This window comes from Cygnus atratus, chromosome 5 (assembly GCF_013377495.2).
Source record: "Cygnus atratus isolate AKBS03 ecotype Queensland, Australia chromosome 5, CAtr_DNAZoo_HiC_assembly, whole genome shotgun sequence".
NCBI classification, from domain to species: Eukaryota; Metazoa; Chordata; class Aves; order Anseriformes; family Anatidae; genus Cygnus; species Cygnus atratus.
In genome coordinates this window covers 42,211,424-42,233,855 of record NC_066366.1, presented here as the reverse complement: position 1 = coordinate 42,233,855, position 22,432 = coordinate 42,211,424, and the positions used below count along the sequence as shown (strand labels likewise).

Genomic DNA, 22,432 nt, shown 5'->3' with positions numbered 1-22,432 from the left:
ATTTTCAGCAGGTATATCCTGTGCTTCCAGGAACATGCTCCTGACCTAGGTGCCTGAGTATATGCATGCATCAGTGGATGCTCCCATTTTTGAGGGGAAAAAAAAAAAAAGCCTATTATCTGTGTATATCACTTATAGAAAAAATGGGACTTCGGAAAAGCAGGTGAGATAAGCCTGGGCTGGTGCTTAGATTAACCAAAATTTTACTTCATATAATTAAAACTGAAATAACAGGGCCAAGGCTCTTGACACTGTGAGAACAAATGGGGCTAGCTACAGGTCTAACACCAGCACTGTTTGCCTTCTCAGGGTGGCACACCTGGCTTCTGCTCTGTGTGAAAGGACTTGGACATTTTGCACAGCCTGACTCAAGTCATCCCTCCTGTCTGCAAGTGGGTGCAGGAGATGTGCCCCAGGGCTCTCTGCTGGCAGCACACATCTTTCTCTAAGCCTGATGTGCTTTTGCACAGACACTGGGGTTTCTGACACAGAAATCGTTATTTACTGAAGGTTCAGAGAACAGATCCTTCTCTACAGAGCAATCTCTGCAGATGCACTGAGGCTAAGATTAAACAAAACTAACAGAGCTGAGTTGGACTGGAGATAGTTTTCTGACTCCAAGTGCTAGGGCTGTGATAATAAACAGCACTCAGGCACCAGATCCTAGATATACCGTGCTTCTTCTGGTTATGCTGCGAAAGTTTTTGGAAAGCTTAGAACACCTCCTGTGTTTCAACTGTGAACTCCCATCTGAGAAGCAGCAGGCACATTTCTGAGAAGGACAGAGGGGCAGGACAGGGCCTGACTGCCATGGCCTCTACTGCAGGGATGCAAACCTTCCTCCTGCATCTCACAGGCCCTTTTCTGCTCCTGTGGACAGGAGTACACTTCCGCTCAGGAAGATGTGCAAACTCTCTCAGCTGCTCCCACCTTCCCAGCATCCACGCTGACCACTATACCAACAACCAGGAGGCCCTAGAAGACTATGGATTTTGTTACAAATCCCCACAAATCTTCTGAGCTGCATTATCCACATTTTAAGCCCCTTATTGGTGTAAGGGCATCTCAGCACAGCAGCTGTGGAGCTACACTGCAAGAAGCTTGCAAGACTCAAGCAGGGAATCCACAGATGCAGACACTTTACCTGATATGCAACCTGCCCGCTCAGAAAATGATGGTACATGTCTCTTCTCTCTGACTCTCCAAAAACCAGTTCTCCCCAGTATAAATGCCTGCAAGTTCTGCTGTATCACCGTATGGGTATGAGTTCCAAGCACGCAATGAGCTGATTCACAAAGGTCAGAGAGGGAAATCTCAATTCAGATTTATTTTCCTGAATTTTAAGATTTTATTTTATATTAATGGGTCATTTTAGAAAAAGCCTTAATTTTTTGCTATTTAAAAATGAAAAATAGATAAAGGGTAGTCATGAATATGTTGAATAATAAAGGGCTCATATGGTTACATAGCACCGCTATTAGTTTAATATTCAGAAAAGGCAACTACTCACCAGTTATAACGACCGATGAACAAAAGATAATGACAATATATTTGATTTATATATTATGTTCTGTCTACTGAACAAACTACTTCAAGAATGAATATACTTAGATTAAAAATATGTATCCTGTAAGAAATTCAGCTTTTGCACTTGTCCTGAATTTGGATGAAAGGATTAGTTAGGATTTCCATGGAATAGAAATTTAAAAAGTTTTAATCGAGAAACATCCAAAACACATTATCTTTCCTGTAACAGACCTTTTCCATTTCATTTGTCTAATATGAAATTCTTGGTTTCAAATCAGACCTACCTTAAGCACCAAGAGCAGCACACTTCAAGGTGCCTGAAACTCAGGTTCTCTCCTATCTTGGCTGGACTGCACCATCCACCATGCTCACAGTGGCCACAGTGTTTACAAAGGATACCTGCCATCAAGGAGGTAAATGCAGACTGCCCCCTAGAATCTAATGGGGACCCAAAGCACAGCTCCCACAAAGCAATACACTGATAGAGAAATAGGTTTAAAATTTTGTTGGACAGCCTAGTTGACTGAAAATGCTTCAAGTCAATTTAAAATTTCTGACTCTTCCCCAAAGCACAGTAAGTTCACCCTGGGGACAAACTGACAAGTTCAGAGAGAAGGGCCTGCAGCCCAGTGGTGTGTGCTATCATCTGGTCTCAGGTTTTTGCCTTTTTATCTCAAGCACTGCCAGTGCTGCAAATTGGAGATGACACAGGTTTCCAGGCCTTGATCCTTGCCTTGGGTCACGTCACACAGCAGGAGAGATGTCACAGGCGTGACCCCTCAACCTGTGGGGCAGATTAGGATGTGGTGTGCGATCCTGGCTTAGTTTGGCAAAACCAACTGCTCCAGTTCAGCTTGGAGTGAATCAATGGTTTAGATGTTCCTGACTTCTTTTTTTCGCCTATCATCAACATTTTCCTGCGAGAATTCTGTCTTGGTAAAAATTCTGCTCTTTGGAGGAATCTTACTTATGGAAAACTCTAACATAGCTGTAGTACTGACCTCAGAGATAACCAGCCATGTACCTGCTGGTTTTCAGCCTATCTCCTTCCCATCACTTGATAAGCAGTAGATCTCACTGTGTCCAGGACAGCCTGGCCTCACCTGGCTAAGGGAAAGTGAGTGACAGAGCTGCCAGGCTCTGCCATACTTTAACTCAAAAGAGGTCTGCAGCTTGGGTGTCTGTTCTTCTCACTGCTGTGGCAGAGAGACTGCTGCAAGATCCTCCTGTCTCAGGACATGTAGGTTTTACACGTGTTAATGCAGCTAAAAAAAAACACAATACATACCATGTCATTCGAAAGGGGGTGGGGGAGAACGGAGCTGTTGTTTAGAGGGGAACTTAACCTGAAATTCTGCCTCACAATCAGGGATATCTAAGATAAGGCTGTGATAGTCTAATCATCCAGGAACCATTTTATAGCAGCTATTGCTAAATAAAGGTACCAAACAGAGCCAACAGATTAAGTACTCTTGTAATAGTAATTGGTTTTCCAGATCTCAATACCCAAGCACAGGGAAGTGGAGTGGCTGGTCCAAGATCACAAGAGCTGGATGACAAATTTAGCTACTACATCCCCAAAGCACCTGGAGCTCCCTCCCTGTGCTCAAATCTTTCAGTCAATACCATTCCCAAATACCAGAACCACAAGAAGACATGAAGATATGATCAGGGAACGCAGCTGTATAACTTGCACATCTTCAAGCACCACATAGACATTGGGCAGCCTGGATGAAGATTTTCCCATTTCTTCAGCTAGACAGTTAACACATCTACTGAATGTAATACAGTTGACAAATGAATACCTTTTGGAAATGCTTTTGCCTCATTGTCTCTTGTACATGATGCTTAACCCTTTTGCCTGCATGCCCAGGGCTGTGCTTGGATACATCATGCACTGCAGCACCGCCCTGGCAACATTTCCTTGACTCAGCCAAACTGTGCAGCTCTATTTCCTACGCAATTTCCTCCCTACTTTTGTCCTACGCTATTTCCTCCCAGGCTCAGCCTTCAGCTCCATAACTGGAATTGCTCCTCCTCAGCACAGCACCCCGGGCTCTCCCACTCCTGGGAACTGAAGCATTTTGATGTCTCTGTTGCTAGCCCAAGCTGATGACAGGGTGAGAGAACTCTCCACTCGCTCCTTCCCCTGTCTGTTACACGTTAACAGACAATCAATTAGGGAACCACAGGGAGAATAGGGCTGTGCTGGGACGAGGGGGTTGGAGGGGAGCAGCCTCCCTTCCTAGATGAAGTCAGCTGACGTATTACCAAGGCTGATACAGGCTCTAGTTACTGTTGCTCTGCATCATTTTATTTTGAATTCTTTTGAGAACTCTTCAAAACTTCCTAGTTTTTTTTTTTTTCTTTTTTTTTTTTCTCCTCTCTCTCCAGGTTAAGCCTATCTTCTGCTCTGCCACAGAGATGCTCCTGTATCACTCCTATGAGGGGTTCGTTTTTTGGTATTTTCCTGTATAATAAGTCCCTAGAGCTTTGCTTTCAGAGTACTACCCTGTCCCTCCTTTAGTACCTGAATGTGCCAAAGAGAAACACTGAAAGTGGGTTCAAGTGCCGGAGAAGGGACAGAGTCTGTGATAACAGCCAGAAGTACAAGTTCAATCACAGGAGATTCAACAATGAGAAATCACAGAAACTCTGCGAGAGTAGATGCCAATGCCCTAGGGATGAACATGCCTTCCACTTGGCATAATGAAAGAGGAAAACTCAGTGGAGCACTACAGAGTGATTATTTCTACAGCTGGATAGCGGTAAAGAAACACATCTGGAACCTAAGAAATTAAGCTAGAAATAGTTGATTCTGTAGAGATCTGGGCTGAACTGCACCCTGTATTGCTCTGTCCATTCCCGAGCTGAACACCCCCAGTGACGGAATGTAGTCAGGCATGACTGGCCCAGTCAATGAACAAAACTAAACTGAATGCTCCCCCCACACGTGCATTTCTTTCATTTTGCAGGAGTCAAGGGAGTGCTGGTGTGGTGGGTTGAACCCGGCCAAGTACTCACACAGCTGCTCATCCACTGGATGCCTATCTCTAGTCAACCCACCACAGCTGGGTAAACCCAATACACTTCTGTGAATTATTCTGTCCTTACTTTTTTTTTTCTTTTTTTTTTTTTTCTTTCCCCCCCAGTTAGAGAGCATAGGAAACATAGGGAGTATTTGTGTGTTTAGGCACATAGGCTCCCACACAGCCTGCTTGTGTAAGTACACCCAAGCATCCCTGGATATTGGAGCTTGCCTGGATGCACTCCTACTTTTGGCTACACTGTTGTACCTGTACCTGTGCACATCTTCAGCAAGCCTTTAGCAGTCAGGACACAGACATACACCTCATACGTGAATTGTACAAGGAGGTCAATGCACTGCAATTTGTCTACACACACATGCACTGAGGTTTTCAAAGTCACCTAAGGAATTTCTGATCCTTGGTAAGACTAACAAAAATTGGTACACCGTACCTTGAATAGTCCTCTTGAAGAAGGCTTTGCACGCCTCACAGGAAGCCACGCCGTAGTGGTACCCTGAAGCAATGTCCCCGCACACCAGGCACAGCCGCTTGGGGATCGCATTAAGCATGTATTCGCACTTGGTGGGCGAATCCTCCATGATGGCACTGGCGCAGTCATCGTAACGCTTACGGCAGGACCCACCGCCAATCCCTGTGCCATTGAACATGGGCGGTGAGTCCAGGCCATTGGGGTGGCCACCCATCGCAATGCCGTAGCCACCGCTAGCATCAGAGGAGCCGCTCGGGCTGTGGTGGCTGATGGCGTCGATGCCAGAGGATGGGCTGGAGGGCTCGGTCTTGATGAAGGACCCGCAGCTGGAGGAGAGGTGCCGCTCCTCCGTGGCCATTCTGCCAAGCAGCCTGCAGAGAGAGAGCAAAGGCACTCAGTGGCCTCCTGGCTAAACGCAGCTCCTGGGTGGTCAAAAGAGAGCCCTCCCTTTCCCACCTCAGTCCAACTCCAGTTGGCTCAGGCAGTTCAGCCCCACACAGGTGCTTCTCAGGGATATGATCACAACTCACTATGAAACACCTGCCTGCTTTCCACCAACTCACACCAGGAGAAAGTCAAGGCTATTCACATAGATCACAACTTCAGGCTCTCCACAGTTTACACTGCTGGGAAGGGGTATCAGTGCTGATGAGGCGCAATCCACCAACTCCAGGTATCCCCACAACAACAGAAAGAAATGAGCCTCTCTGTAGCAGGCCAAATGAAAAAGATGCTTGGTTAGTTCAGGATGCCCCACCCTGGCTCCAAGCAAAGAGTTCACGAGCACACCCTGCAAGAAGGATGTGCTCAGCTTGGATTTTTATTTGTAATACAGAAGACTTTGGGTTATTTTCATGTTGAATTCACTCCTTCCCTTCATTAACATCACTACAAGGGGAGATCAGAAACAGAAGGAAAATCATCTGATCAAAAGCTTCCTCCGGCTTAATCTTAATCTTTCTTCTACCTACTAGTATAAGTCTTTTACATGGAGAAGCTTCTCTTAAACTTTCACTTCTTAGAGTCTTATGCTCCAAAGTGAATGGAAGAACAGCATCTTTACCAAATTTGCAAGCTCTTCTTCTTTTTTACTGTAGTCATAGATAATCTTATTGCTCATACAAACATTCAGTCTTTTTTTAGAACTCTGCTAATTTTGATGGTATCTTATGGCAATGAGTTCCAGGGATTACTTGTGCAGTCTATGAACAAAGGAAAAAACCCACTTCTATTGTGCATGCTGTATTTGCAGCCTTTCAGGTTCCCTTAACACCTCCTGATTCTCCTTCTCAGGAAATGTACTTTTGCTATGCTCTCCTCATTCAGCTCTTCATTATCTATGTATCTGTTTGTCACGCAGAAGATTTTGCAGACCTCTTATCAGCTTCATCATCCATCTCTGAACTTCCTCTAATCTGGCTATTTCTGTTTGGTCCCAAAGAGTTCAATGAGGCAACTCTTCAGCAGCATGAAACTGGCACCACTCCATCACTCCTCCAGCTGAAGGTCTGGACAGTAGTCAAGACAAAGGCACGCCATCAATTACCTAGTGACGTTACCATATTTTCAATGTTATTTTCAGCCCATCTCTTATATAACTCCTTATATTGTTTGCTTTTTTTTTCCTCTTCAAATTAAAACCTAAATTGTTTCCATCTCTTCCACAGACTGTATCAGCAAGTTACTTACTAAGGTCCTCAGATCTTTTCCTGAGTTGCTACAGTTAATTTCAAATCCATTAAGATCTATGAAAAATCAAATTAATGCCTTCTGAAATGCAACCCTCTGCAGTGGTTGACAATGCACTTCATCTACCACTGTGTTGTCCATGTACCCAGCTTTATTACAATCCTCTGGAGTTCTTCAAGTCTTTCTTGAAAATTTAATGTCATCTGCAGAGTCTCATTGTTCGCCCACTTCCAAGTGGAAGTGCATCATTAATGCATGGATCAAACACCACAACACAGATCTTTGTGGGTCATTCATGTTAACCTTTATCACGCTGAAAATTGACTTCCCTTTCTTTTCTGGGAAGGGCATGCCTACTCTTCTGTCTCAGATGCTTATAAATAGATAATAGTATTAACCTGAGAGGTTAAATTTTCCCCCCAGCAAGACAATTTGTCAACAGCTTTTAAGAAAACTTAAATACGTGCAAGCAAGTGATTTTCCTGATGACATGTCCAAAGAATTCTGACTGGCTGGGGATGCTTGACTTTTCTTCTTGGAAGCTCTGCTAGTTTAAAGTTACCATACCATGGTCATGTGGGTAATTTCTATTTCTATTTCAGTTTCAGCCTATTTACCTGGTACTTGTGGCAACTCCTCCTGCCAAGAGGTCAGACCCATCAGGGGATAGGACAAAGCATTCAGTGATACAGCAAGGCTGGGGTGCACATGTTATACACATCATTTCTGTGTGTCTGTGGATATGAATGTACATGCTTGATATGCAGCAGCTTCACAGTCCTGCATCCTTATGATCTCATTTGACCCAAGTATCTCTTAATTTTCCCTTCTCTGTTTCATCCTCAATGTTTGACCTCATCTCCCATCTCTGGGATCGATCAACCAAGTCTGTTATTTAGCAGGACTGTTGACCTTGAGAGTATGGGCAGGCATCTCACGTTCCTGAGCTGCTTTGCCTGGTGTTACTTGAGAGGAATCCAGAGTTTGGTCCCACTCAGAGACGGTGTGATGAGTTGATGAATGCCCATGCCTTGCCCAGAGGGTCACACTGGACTAGAGGCCATGGAGCAGTTACAGGAATAATTGCTGCAGGTGCATTCATCGTCAATCCTGCAGGGCAGCTAGACAGAGTGCAGATCTGCTGGTGTAGCGCCAGCTGACCGTGTGAAGGAAGATGAAGCTTTGCTGGATGAGACCAGTTCTTAGTATCTCATAGCAAAGCTGAAAGCTGCTGTGCTGACCAAATTCTGGAACCTTTCCCTACCTGAGGGGTGCATATGTAGTAAAAACCTGAAGATCGTCGGCTACAGAAACCTGAGGTTAGGGTTAAAGCAGAAGGCGAAACCACCATAAAACACTCTACTGCACTGAGGAACTCCACGGTAAAAGAAGTTGAAGTTGCAATGATAAGGACAGAGAGAGGACAACACTGTGAAAAAGGCATTACAAGGAAGTGAATTACACTGTCAGACTCGGTCAGGGAAGTTCATATCCCTGCTTCTGTCTCTTAAAACACCCAGAATTCACTGACTGGGAAGAAATGAAGAGGCAACAAACAAAATTCTGAGCTATATTACACAAGATACTGAAAACTGGGAGCAGAAGGACTTCAGAGAGTTAAGGTTAAGCAGAGGTGACAGAAGTCCTCTGTGTCCATGCTTTTATCTACTCCAACTAGGGAATAACATTTCGTGTTCCTCATGTTAGTCATAAATGAACCACCTTCACCCTGGTACACTTCCTAGTCTTAGTGGTACCCTTTACAAGTACAAAGTCAAACCTGTTTAAGGAAAACAAAGCTACTACTGCTATGTCTGGTTATGGGAGCATGAAGCAGGGTGAATTCTCCCATTGTTGTACGGTACAATATATCCAGTCAACTACTCACTGTCCAAGATTCACAAGTATTTTTGAAGTCCTGCCTACCATACTCCTAAGTGTAATCACCATTTGTAAGACAAGATCCCACAGCAGAGTTTACCTAGGAGCACTGTTCCCTCAGCCCATCATAAACCAGGGAACTATTAAGAAGTTGTTTGCAACCAGTTCCCAGTACCATTGTCATAGGTCCAGGCTTCAACATTTAAAAATAAATAAATAAAAAACCTTGGTTCTGGACTGATAGACCTGAAGACAAGCACTGTTTTGTCACCAGCAAGTTATGGGAGGCTGGGATTGCCTCAGACAGACTCAGTGGGGTGTCTCCCTCCACTGGAGAAAACAAACAAACAAACAAACAAACAAACAAGACTAGTCTCCTAGGACCATTTCACTCCTCAACTCACAACCTCAGTTATGGAGGCTGGTGGTTACAGTGACTGTCTGGTGGTCAGACAAGGAGAGCAACATCCCCTGCATCCTTACAGCTGAGGACACCCCTGTTTCTCTCCAGGAGACGGTAATATATAGCAAGTTCTGGATAGGTTTGAACAAATGCTTTAGAGACAATAGCCCTTAGCACTAAGACAGACGAAAGACCATAGCTAAGGTGTCTCCGCCACTCTAGAAGTTGTTTTTCTTTTCTGGCCTCTGGTACAGCTTGCGTAGTTGGCTACAGCTGGGCAGCACACACCAAATCAAACCTCACCAGCTCTAACTTTTCTACAAGTCTCACAGAGATCCTGTGGTGATTTTTAAACAGACTCAGCGTGTACCCTGGCAAGGAAATACGACATCTTGAACTTCAAGAGCAGCTAAACGTTTTTTGCAAAGAGTTCGAAGTGATGAACAGCCATTTTGCTCAGCTCTAGTTACCTTAATAGGAATGTAAAAGGAGAGAGACTTGATCCAACTCTCCTCCGTGCTGGCACAGAAAACTCCGTTACTATTTCTGTGCCCATGTAACAGGCTTAGAGGGTCTAAATGTTTCGTTCTTTTCACCTTTCCTCATCATAGGTCATTCCTTCTAATCCCTTTAGCACCTTTGTGGCCCTTCTCTGGCCTTGTTCCAACCAGCCCGGGTCTCTCTTGCAGCAAGGTGCCCTGAATCGCACACTGCAGCAATGCCACAGCGCTACGGGGAGAGACGCTCTGGAAAGCACACAGCCAGGCAGACTTACCGACCAAGCAGCAGCTTGGCCAGCCATCAGGCTCCCCACCAGCTCACATCACCTGATGCCCACTGTCTCACCGGGACCTCTCTGAACATAAGCTGCTTTTGCCACCTTGCTCTGCACAAGATGAAATTTGCATTCTCCTTGTTCCAAAGTAGACCCATACAGTAGTACCACCTTTAAACCACACACTGCTAACTGACACTTGTTTTACTAAGGCCTTTTAATAATACTTGTTGGTTTTTTTCAGCCTAGAACTTTTTTCTACTCCGATTTGTTTCTAATATTTTCAGGTGTGTCAACTGTAAATTCAAGAACCACATCTTTTACTTTTTCCTCCAGGCCACAAATGACTATTTAAAACTGAAACACTGCCCTTTTGGATACCACCTTTGCAGAAGGATAAAGAATGTCTCTAACCCTTCTGTTTACGCTCTGTCAGCTAATCCATGATTCATTTCACAGGATTTGTATCAAAACCAATTTGATCTAATTTCCCTAATAAGATCTTGAACAGCTTTGTGTCAAAAGCCCATGCATGGTCCAGAGGCAGTCTATCCACTGCTTTCATTTTGCCCACTAATTATCTAATTGTATCAAGAAAGGTTATTGTCTGCCCTACTCCTGTTTCATAAACCCACTGCTGTTTATCATTCACAACATTGTTAGCCTTTGTGTGCCTGTAACTGCCCTCGGACAAGCATGCTCTGATCTCTATGATCCTGGATGTAGGTATGCATATTTAGACCAAATCAAGATTGTGCTTTAGGCATTCACAGTGTTTATCCTTCAGCGTTATCTCCTTTGGGCAGTGATGTTGAGTTAATGTTACAAGTTTCTCCAATTCTTCTCTAGCCTTTCACCTTTTGCTACTCCTCTACAACAGCTGGAGTGCTTTCAAGTTCAATGCTCTCTTGAGAACAATAGCAGTAATGAGAGAGAAAGACTCTAGATGGACAGGACCAGAAAAGGAGAAAGATTAGTGTTATAAATCCAGGGAGTAAATATTACCTCCTCTTTTTTTTCCTTTTAAACCTGAAGGATTACAAGTTTCAGATCCATGCAGATAAGGCTATTTTATTAACCTCTTTGGAGGTTATTTTTTTCCAGAAATAGTCATTTGTAACTATGTTCACCTCATTACCCCAGTTCTAGATAAGAAAATGACAGGAATTTAGTATTATCTATGTACAAGTCTTCACCCAACTCAAGAGAAGAAAAGACACACCTCTCACACCTGCTTAGCAAGACAAATAAAACAATACCCAGCTCTGTAATAGATGGTAACTTTCCCCCACCAAAAGGATTCTCTATCAACTAAGATATCCAGAATTCAGTAACTTAATTCCATCTCAGGAGCTCTCAGTGCTGATGCAAAACCAAGTATCTGACCCTGCACCTTCTCCAAGCAGCACTCCATATTCTGATCTGGAGCTAGGAAAGTTTAGAGGCATTGCTTCTGATGTTCTCTAATGGTTGATCCTCATTACATGACCTTCAATAAGAAACTCAAGGTTATCTCGGTGCTATGCTCCGGTTACCTGGCGGGAGGTAGGAACGGGCATCAGAAGTTCTGCCATAGAGGCCAGTCCCTCCACCACTATATTCTAAGAAAATCACACACCCATCAACTCAACATGCTAGATATTTCCAACATTAAGACTGAAATTGTCATTAGAATGAATGCTGAAGTATATCTGTAGGACTAGGATGAACTCAGGGAAGGAGTGAGCAAGGGAACACTCTCTCAGACCCTCCTCAGGCAAAACCTTATTTTTTCTGGGTACAAGGAACAATGCAAAAGGTCAGAAATGGTCTTTTTTGGTGGTTCTCACAGCTGGACCTGGATTCCTGACAGAATTAAATCTTGAACTTTTAAAGTCCTAAGATATACCATAAAACTGAAAATCCCTGCAGGCAACATGCCTGTACAGGTTGTAACTTCCAGGTGCCCTATGGCTGTGCTTGTGGAACTGTGCTTTAGTCCTGAAGGTCACAACTGGGGAGTCCTCACAGGGGATTCAAGCTTGTCTTCCTTTTTTATTTTTTCAAACTGAGAAGACTGCCAGTCTAAATCTGCTTACTTCAGGTCCCAGCTTGTGACAGAACCACACTTTGGACTGCACAGACATTTTTAGACCAACCACTAAAGACCAAAGACTTTAATCAGCAGAAACACCAATGGTTAAACAGAGATAAAAAAAATACCACCTCTTCTTGGTTACAGGCCTATTTTTACTATCAGTATTTGTTAGCCCAGATGACAAACTTACACTGCATGTGTAAATGAGATGTGCATATCATGCCATGGTGCCATTTGGACAACACAGACTTTGTGTCCTCTGCAGGCCATATGAGAAAGCTTCGCAACTCACAGCTGGGTGACAAGCGATAGATCAGCTTCTCAAACACTCGCCGCAGCTCCAGGAACAAGCCAAATTTTGTCAGGTGTTTGTTTTTAGATACAGGAGACAGAAATAAATAACGTTTTTCCAAGTGGCAGGCTAGACATGACAGCTGCAATAACAGCCTGTGTAATTTTGGGTCACGTACGCAAAGAGTCCATGTCACTGAGCCGAGAGGCTCGCACCCACTGGGCCCCCGGCCTGCACCATGGACAGCTCACACACGGCTCCCTGCTTTTGCACACCCGCCGTGGCGCTGGGGAGGAAAGGCTCAGCACGCTCACCCGTTCTGCTCGTCCACTAGATATAGACTTCAAATGAGATACACCTCCTCAACCCTACTGACAGGTCCTCTCCACACAACAGGCCAAGAATAATGGGATCTGCTGATGTGCCACTTCTGCACTGAGGGTAACTCAGCCGTACCCACCACAGTCCAGGCAGCTGTCTGGGGCATATGCTATCACACAGGAACATATCCTGTTCCCAGGGCAAACTCCAGTTCTCTCTGGGGCTAGGCAAGAGCTTGGGTACTGCACGGGTGATGGGCTTAGTTAAAATGTTGGACACCAGATCATAAACATAAATTGCCAAGTTACCAGTGCCTAGGCTTTAGAGGTTTTTATTCAAGCAACAGCATTTTGCTTTGCTGTAACGGACAAGAAAGTTGGAACCTCAAACCAACCTAAATATTTTTCTCCAGAGTGCAAATAAGATTTCTAAGGGGTTTGTCGTGCTTGCTAGCAGCAGCTTCCTTTGGCTTACATGGGCTACGCTGCTGTTCTGTAGAACATGGCAAGACCCAGACAGACTGTTTGCAAGACATTTGTCCCTAATATGCCCACACAAATACCACATACTTGTCTTTGGAACAAACACAAACCACAGCTTAGCAAAATGCTGATGAGTTTGCTCTCTAATTTGGGTGGAAAGCACAGTGTGACTTCTATTCCACAGCATGAACACCAGCCTGGACTGTCAAGTTGTACCAAGGTCCAACTGCCAGCCTTTTGTTATAAACGAGTGACACCATCCTAATTCCATTTGCAACCTTTTTGTCACATCTGGCTTTGCTGGGCATCTGGACCTGGCTTACTTTGTAAAAACGCATCACACTTGGCCTGCCTTTTACCCCTGCTCTGGAGACAGATACGGATTTTTTTTTAATTTGCTTTATAATTTTAGGAGGTCAAGAGAAGAACTTTGAGTCAGGAGGCTGAAGATGCTAAAATGCAAATAGGTAAGGAAGCCAACAAGTCCCACAGCTCCCTAGCTGCAAGAGCCTATCTAGAGATCCGTCTCCAGTGCTCAGCCCTGAGGAGAAGTGCATAGTATGAGATCTACCAAAGTGGGTCATGGTATGACACCAGTTCTGCCATGTAGACTGGAAGAACAGATTCCTTGCAGAGGAATGGGCAAAGGAGGCCCAAGCTGGTCTCTTCTGCAAGATAAGGAGATGTGGGACAAGTGCTCATACTCTGGCTCTTACACAAATAGTATTTGCTTGTCTAATGCCCAGGAGACATTTTATCCCTTTGACCTGTTGCATAACCAGAGCCCAGTTACGTATCGGTAGATCTGCTCTAGCCCAAGTTAGCTCACACTGATGAAAGCTGCTGCAGCGAACTGTCTGGAGGCTGCTTAATAAATAAAAAGCCTTCTCGTGGGCAGAAGACATTATAGATTTCCTGCTAGCCTTCATCCTTCTCCTCCTTCTTGTAATTTCTCTTCACCCTTAGGACAACACTCTTGTTAGTAAACGGCAAGAAGTATTACACAGATGAAGTGACAATTAATCTGGAGGTGTGACATATATTATCAGTTCATTCTCTTATTAACACATTGCCTTTTGAAAGTACCTCGCCCTCTGGTGTACTAATGGCACTCCCTCCAGAGTGAATTGCTTTAGCACTTGAGCTATTGTTTCTGGCTTATACTTACTGTTGATACCACAGCAAAACAAGGACCAGGATTCACTTACCATTCACTGTTTATCCAAATACTACCATCACCCTTTTTTCCCCCCATGCTGTCATTCTACATTTCATATTTCCAGGCTGTCTATACTTTCTTCCCCCAATATTTCTGCATTTGGAAGATTGATCACACCAGCTCAAAAATTTTGCTTGCTATGGCAAAGCTGGAACTCAATCCCTGTTGAAATGCTCAGCTAGACCTTCATTTCTTCTTGAATGTCTTTCTTTATACTGCGCCTGTCTAGGGCACTTCTAATCTATATCTCTCTTAGTAGTACCTTCAGTGTCCTTCAGACACTTGTGAATGAGACTCATACAACAACATATTCAGTAGAGCACACTTCAAACACTTATACGTCAGAATTTTGCTTTCACCTTTTTGGCTAGGCAAGGAAATTAAAACTTCCATCACAGTCATTCATGTCACATTCATTTTTGCATCCCAGCCTGATGCTTCGTCTCATCTCACATAGACCTTTTCTTTCAGTCACTACCCTCCTAGCATTTCTGACAGAAAACTGCCACCAGTGCAAATTCCTCAGCCTGCCCTTCCTTGCATTTCAAGATATCCACTGAAGGCACCCTTCCCTTCAGCCTTACCTACAATTCATGATGAACAACAGCAGAACAAAAAGGAAGGCAAAGAACTATTGCTTAATTATAGTGAGAGAGGGAGGAAGGACCTAGGATCAGAGATACCCACTTATCAAGAACATCATCCTAGAAACAAATGTAAAAAAAGACTAAAGAATCAATATTTTTTCTGAATACTAGTTTACTGAAAGGGTACTGTAAGTTTATTCAGAGAAAATCTGAACTTATGTGTTCTCCAGCCTGGAGGCATTTAGGAATTCTCTGAGTTTGAGCAGTTGTTAATTTTTTTGGAGGGTTTCTATTTCTTACACCTCGGAACTTATAGCTGTGGCAAGACTCTGCCTTTTTCTCCCATCCCTGCTAAGACAATCCAGTCAGGATAGATAAGCTTTACCTAGATTCCACCTGTAGCTCCTGGAGAAATCTATAATTAAGTGGCTCATCATGAGAAACATTACTCAAAACCAGATAGATCCTGAAAAAAAAAAAACTGAATGAAATTAATTCCACACAAATTACAGCATGCAAAATAACAATGAGCAATTAGTGCTTTTCAATTGGATTTTTTTTTAAATCCCCAACTCGCGTGGAACCATTTCTAAGATGCTACAGAACTAAACCAAGATAACAGTGTGAGAGCAATCACTGGATCTGGCAGGAAGTTCTCCCAAAACCATTGGAAAAATGTGGAAGTGAGAGTGAGTGGGGTCATGAGTGAGGAGGGAGGCACAAGAGGAGAACTGCATGGGGGTCAAGGACAGAGAAGAGGCTCATGCTACAAACTAAGAGCAAGGTGCAGTACTTGAACAAGCAAAGAAAGTGAGTACGTGAAAGAACTGTAGCTAACAAACACCACAGGGTTGAGAAGACTAGATGTTGGAAACACCCAGTTTCCTTCTGCACACCTCAGACTACTGTAACAGAGAGGATTATCTTTAGCTACCTATTTAAGATATCCCCAAGGTTCAATTTTGCTGAGTCTTTAAAACCCCACCTTTGGTAGGTATTTAGCAGATTTTCTACAACAGGCTGTATATAGTAAGTAGCCAGTTGTAGCTGACCCAAATTCCAGCCTTGAACCCTAATGACTTGTTCTAAATCCATTTCATTCATCCATCTTCCAGACTGTCCCCATTTCCTTTGACTGACAAAGTACCTGCCAGTCCACTTGAGCCCAACCCTACCTCAGGCTCCATGGTGTCCTGCTTTCTTACTTGCCTGAACCAAGAGATGAGAAGGAGACCATGGGCAACAAAACAGTCTTTAGACAGAAAATTGTGTAACAGAACAAGCACATACTTCATTTTCCCCATCGCTCTGGCTTATCTTGCATGTTCTTTTCTCTAGAAACCAACAAGAACTCCCATCCAAAAGGAATTCTAAAGCCAAATGTCCTTAAATTCCTTACACTTTCCTTCCAAACTGACATCACTGAAAATTTAACTGAATGTACTTTAAAATAAATAAATAAATGCGTTCCTTCCTATCATGATGAACAGATCTTCTCATCCCAGGGAGTTTTCCCTTTACCCTGTTACTATTTTCGAACATGAAAGAAAAGAAACCAAGCCTGCACGATCAACCCATTTCACTTCTTTTTCCCTGTATTTAGCGTCCCTACTAATGGGCAAACAGAAGGCAAGACAGACACAGCAACACAGGCAAGGCAGTCGGGCACCTACAAAGATTTACAGCTGCTTCTACACTTTCACACAGCACCTCTCTGAGCCAGGCTTAAATGCTACATAGGACAAAGGCTACCTTCAGCAGGGTATCTGCGTATACCGGGTATGCATATATATATGCACACAACCCCATTCCTCACCCTCACACATCTCTCATTTCCTCATTATGTCGATGCACCTAAATACCATTCCAGTAGTTCACTACAGAAGCCAAACTATGACTTCATATTTCCAGACCATCACAGGGAGTGCTCAGACCTTTACAGGAAACTTAATGCACTAAAGCAAAAGATAAAAACAAAACAAAAACATGAAAAGAAACACCCCTTCCGCTCCCAAACCAACAAAAACCCCACTGCTTAACTGGGCTACATCATCTGCAGTCTGCACCCCGATCATGGCCCTGTGTCTACCAGAGCATGAGAGGGAGAAGACGGCACATGATTTTACAGATGTCTGCACTCTGTTATGTTTAGTGTTTAAAAACCCTTTGCTTTCTATCCAGAGAGGGTCTGGAACCCTTTGCAGATGCTACGAGGAGGGGGGCTACCCTTTTCACAGAAGGGACCCAAAAAGAAGCAACCCCCGGCCCGGTGTGACCCAGCCCACCCTGCCCGCGTGTCCTCCCCACTGTGCTTGTTCCGTTTGCCCTTGGAATGCTATCACTTATTATCACGCTGACTTCTCCAGATGGGGCATTTTGGCTATTGATCTGATAAATAAACAGCCTGCTCGCTCGATCAAAATGTTATTTTGCATTTCAATTACTGTTCACTAATGCAACCTTCATCCCGCCAAGAGCGCTGCTGGCAATGACACTCGACCTGGCACAGGCGTTTGCAAGCAAATTCGGCAGCGCCTGCTCCAAGCACCTAACGGGATTACCAACCTCCATTAGATGCATAGATGGAGAGGGAGATGGACAGACAGGACTGGGCTGAAGGGGAATAGACGTGTGCGGAACAGAAGGTGTGAGCAACCTGGACAAGGGACAGGGATAGGCAGAAGCACAAATCCATTTACAACACAGCTTTGCCAAATATTTTGACGGTGGGAGGTCTCAGAAGATAAAGACATCCCCTCCAACCCCCTCCCCTGACAGCTCATAGCAGACAGAATGAGCTCACTGTGTGTGAACCATGCAAGAGTTCAGAGCAATGGGAAATGGAAATCAATGGCTGGTGATGAGCCAGCAGTGAGCACTGCAAACCCATCGGGGCAAACAGGGTCATTCCTAAAGCAGATTCTGCAGCCTAGGACTACGGGGGTTCAGTTGGCCCCAGAGCTGGATGTGGGCTGCAGTGTGTAAACCTCCAGGGAGGAAACCCTCTTAGTCCTTGACAGTTCCTCCAGTAGAGAAGGAAATGTGACTGCCTCTGGAGAGCATGGTGGTGGAACAGTGAGAAAGGGTTATCCAGATGTGTTGGTAAGAGTTGGATCTTTGGCAGGTGTTGGTCTCTATTGATTCAGCACTCTGTTTACATAAGGGAACACTTTGCCAAATCCCGAAATCGGTTTCACTCAAACCCCACCTACAATGGGAAAGAGCACAAATAGCAAGTCAGTGAGTAGCCACCAGCAGAGTGAGGTCAGGCATGACTGGTTATGAGACAGATTCTAGCCCCAAACTCTTCTGTTCATGTGATGTGCTCCATCAGATAGTCTTGCTTTCTCTGTCTCTGCCCCAGAATCCTCCTGCATGAGGCAGAATGCACCTTGGGCCCCCTTCTTTTTTCCTAACTCAATTTCTAAATGCAACTTTACATGCATCAAAAACTGACTCGGCCATTCAGCAGTGCATGTAAATGCTACTAAGTCCTTTCACCACCCCCTGCATAGCATGTCTCTGGGGGGGTGTTGGACTTAGCTCCCAGGTGACAAGGTAATACAAATAATCAAGAAAATACATTTCTCTTAATTTCCAGAAATCCTTTGACAAAAATCTCCCACCAGACCTGGACTCTCTTCCATCTCATTACCAGACAAAATCCAGACTGAAACTGCCAGTCATCCATGAATTAAAAATAAACAAACCCATATAACACCCTGACATTATATAAACAAAATGCTAAGTATAACACAATGAACAAGATCAATGTGATGCATAAAGACAGGATCTATAACTCCACACACACACACTTCATCTGCTTTGTGTGGCCAGCTCCCAGTTCACTCTGCCCTTGGCAAACTGAGCCTGTGTCCCACACCCACCTCTCTCTGGCCAGGTCTGTGCTGCAGACCTTGCTCTCCCAGATAGGTCTCTTTTTGCCCATCCTTTCTCAGAGCCCAATCTATTGGAAGCAGAGTCTCTGATACGTTCTACACCTAGAACACATCTTTCCCCAGCCACAAACACAGCCCAAGGACCCATATATATGTTATGGCTCCTAGTCGCTGGTTTTGTACTTATGACACGGGGCAGCGAAGTATAATGTAGTAAGCCCTTACAATGCAGCCAGAAAGTCTCATAGTCTAATTCCAACCTCAACACTAATCTTGTAGACTTCAGCAAGTCGCTGCAGCACTCCAAGACACCGCTTCACCAACTGAAAGGCACAGATATGGTCCTGAATGACCTCTCAGGAGAATTTTGACGGTTAATCAGCAGCTATGCTTAAAAGAATGGAGTGTGCAGATGGGTGTGCTAACCAGAAGATGGACAGATAAAGCCCCTGTGCTCACATGATGGCTTCCACTCCAGATTATCAGCAGAATTTGAACATCTTTCGTCAGCACTGCAGCCCAGAGCTTAGCCTATGTAAGTAGTGTGAGTAGTTAGCATTTTCCTGCATGCAAGCTAGCCAGAGAGGAATAAAACATTGGTTTAACAAATGTGTCAGTGTTATACAGACCAGTCCTGACCTCCTCCCAAATCTGACTCCACTTTAAACCCAATCCCCTGTGACCCAATCTACACAATAACCTTCTCTCTAACACCACCTAATCCTATCTCCAGCTCCCTGGGTGCTGCTTCACACACCAACTGCCTCCTGATCACACCACCATACAACCCATTTTTCTATTCTGCTTCACAGTTAGACTTCACTAGAAGTTCTTCATCAAGAACTTATTTTCTTAAAAAATGCTTTTCCATTTCATTACTAAACTAATTCAAATTTGGAAATGTTTTGTACTGTAAGATTTCCGAAACAAGACTAAACAAAACGGGATGTTCAATTTTGCTTTGTTCCTAGTGCTTTGTTTAGCCTGTCATGTGCTGTCTCATGTGTTGTTTGACTGACCAAGTGTGCATTGTTTCAAGAACATAATGAAACAAAATATTGGAAGTTTCCTCAAAACAAACTTTAACAGAATTTCCACTCTGCTTAAAATTTCAGGTTGCAGCCAGATTTGGGATGAAACAACATTTGCACTCCTTACATCTTCCAGACAGCCCTCTGCTTGCACTTCACTCAGCAGGTCTCTTTTCTCTATTTATATTTACTCAGAAACATGCATGTTCTAATGTATATAGAAATGTTTTGATACATTTGTTACCTTATCCTCTTTAGCCAGACAGCTTGAGGAGAGAGATCCTGGCAAATAAATCCGATCTAAATCATCTGAAGAGTTGGAACTCTACAGAAAAGTTCTGGAATTCAAGAGTATCATGGAAGCTGTGCCATCAACTCATGTGAAGTGGACATCCTGTATTCATCATCACTTTTGCATAGTAGGGATTAGCCATGCGTCAAGGAGCATCATGAAGATAAAAACTTAACCCCTCTATTTTGAAAGCTGTGTGCTGCTGGAGAAATCCAGCTCTGCTCTTCCATCTGCCGTTTAAGCTTTTCCCCTTTCCTTCTGTATCACAATGAAATCACTGCTGGCATGTGATCAGAAGCTCAGAAACCCTGGCTCCCTATCAACTTACAAAAATTGACCTGGACTTTTTATCCACTTTGATGAGAGCTTGAATGAAACTTCTTCCTCATTCACTCATGAGAAGGAGTGCTGCTGAGTGCTTCATTTTACAACGTACTGAGGAAAATCGTTAGAAATTAGTATAAATATTCTATCTGCTACCTGAACCCTACCCAGCATTTTGTAGCTACAGTCAAAATAAATCAGAAGTAGTTGGGACAGGATCCTATCTCTTCATTTAAGTCTTGATCCAACTGCTACTGAAATTAAATAGGGATTTCTATTGATCTGAAGAGGGATTGGACTTCAGGATCTGAAGAGTCATGTGAATGTTGAACACTGCAGCTACTCCATGCCCTTCACTGGACTTCTGGAGACTTGTCTCCTAATGTTAAATCACCTTCTCCAAATACACTTGTATTTCAGATGTCCCTGGGTAAGGAAAGCAAGATGAACAGATCCTTCCCAGTAGAGGGCTTTCTCAGAAATCCCCACTCAGGTTAATAGACACTCTTCTCCCACCAGTCCCTCTGCACAGATTGATGTCCCTACCCAACCCCTGCAAATCATGGGGCACAGTGAATCCCTTCACACATCTCAGTCACCAGGTGCCATCCTCAGCAGGTGACTGGCCAGAGCATCCTCTGGAAACCACACTGCAGTCACCTGTGCCAGTCACCCTATGCAATTCAGTCCAGAGAGGAAATTTAGCAACTACAGATTCCCTAAAAAGGTCTAATAATGATCCAATTATTTCCTTTGACTCATGATAAGCAAATAAATAGTACAAGCTCTAGGTGCATCTGACAATTACCCTGCTTGCAAAGAAGAGGTCCCTGTTCAAGCAATTTTCTTACTTCCCACCTTCCCACACTACAAATAGCATTATTCTCAAAACCGGATGAATTTAAGGAATCCAAGCTGCAAATCAAAATGGCTACAAGTAGAAAAGACATTCCCCATGCTGTACTGATGAACTCCCCAGAGAGAATTCCAGTCCACTGGGTTGACAGCAGCTACTTAGGAAAATCACTGCTCATCCCACATATGCCTGAACCACCTATTCTGCCCTACTGATGTACTGGCTGCAGTGCTACTCACCACTTGGCATCCACAGCAAATCTGGTACAGAATAGGGATCAGCAAGGGAGCCACTGAGCCCGGACTGCAGGGCTGGGAGAGGTTGTTCCTGACTGTGCACAAAGGCAGTGCAAACATGAACATCAGTGTTCGCTTTCCTATTTTTTGTGCGTAATTTAGCTGAGGTTTTTAAGTTCCTGACAAATCTGCAAACGCTTTAAAGTTCCTCTGTCCCTGCAGAACTGCTGGATAGAGTTTTAGACCACGAGTTGTTGACAGAGATCTTTTTGATATGCTCCTTCCAAAAATTAAAAGGGAAACCATTAAATTTGGTACAGCTAAAACCTCATCGACTACAACATGAGATCCCTCCCTACAACATGAGTCACCTCCAAGGTGACTCATGGCCTGAAACCCTGCTGGAGAGATACACAACCAGCCGGACATAGGGCAAGGTTGTAAATTTGAAGCATGCTTCCTGCAAACCTATACTCATTAGTCAGTTTGGAACACTAAAACACAGAATGAAGTTGTTTTGTCCAGCTTCAGCCCTGAACAGTGCAAAACGGATCTGTTTCACAAAAGCACTGGCTTGCAAACCAGAGACATCATTCAAGCCTTTTGGACTTCCACCAATCCAGATCAATTAATTTTGGTAAAAGCTAGTTAAAAAATAACATCTTGCTGTCTAGCAAGAAGGCATATTTTAAAAAGACGCTCTGCATTACAACCCCCCACTTCACATTGCACCTGGAGAAGTCAGGGCTGGAGCAGCAGTAGAGAGAGAAGGGAGGTTATGGATTCTGGTGTATCCCGTCAGAGCACTGTTTATTCTAATCAATCAACTGAAAAAATAGCAGCTGAAAGTAATTATTAATAATCAAGTAAAATTGGATTATTTCTCTGCACTGCAGTGTTGTCTGGATTGAGAAGCTGGTGTAGAAATAAAGTTCATGAGAGCAAGCTACTGAAATAAAATTGCTGACCTTAGCAGTTCATCAGAGAAGGTGCAAAAAGGAACCTCAATGGAGCACATGGGG

At 43.9% G+C, this 22,432-nt stretch overlaps 1 protein-coding gene across 2 annotated transcripts in view; it reads right to left on the bottom strand.

Annotated features, from left to right (window-relative positions):
* ESRRB (estrogen related receptor beta) overlaps positions 1–22,432 on the bottom strand; it is an 80,592-nt gene that overhangs the window by 32,339 nt on the left and 25,821 nt on the right. For both annotated transcript variants that reach the window (XM_035540112.2, XM_050711351.1), the window contains exon 2: positions 5,008–5,417. In XM_035540112.2, the coding sequence (XP_035396005.1) occupies positions 5,008–5,417 (410 nt within the window). The remainder of the gene's footprint in view (positions 1–5,007; positions 5,418–22,432) is intronic.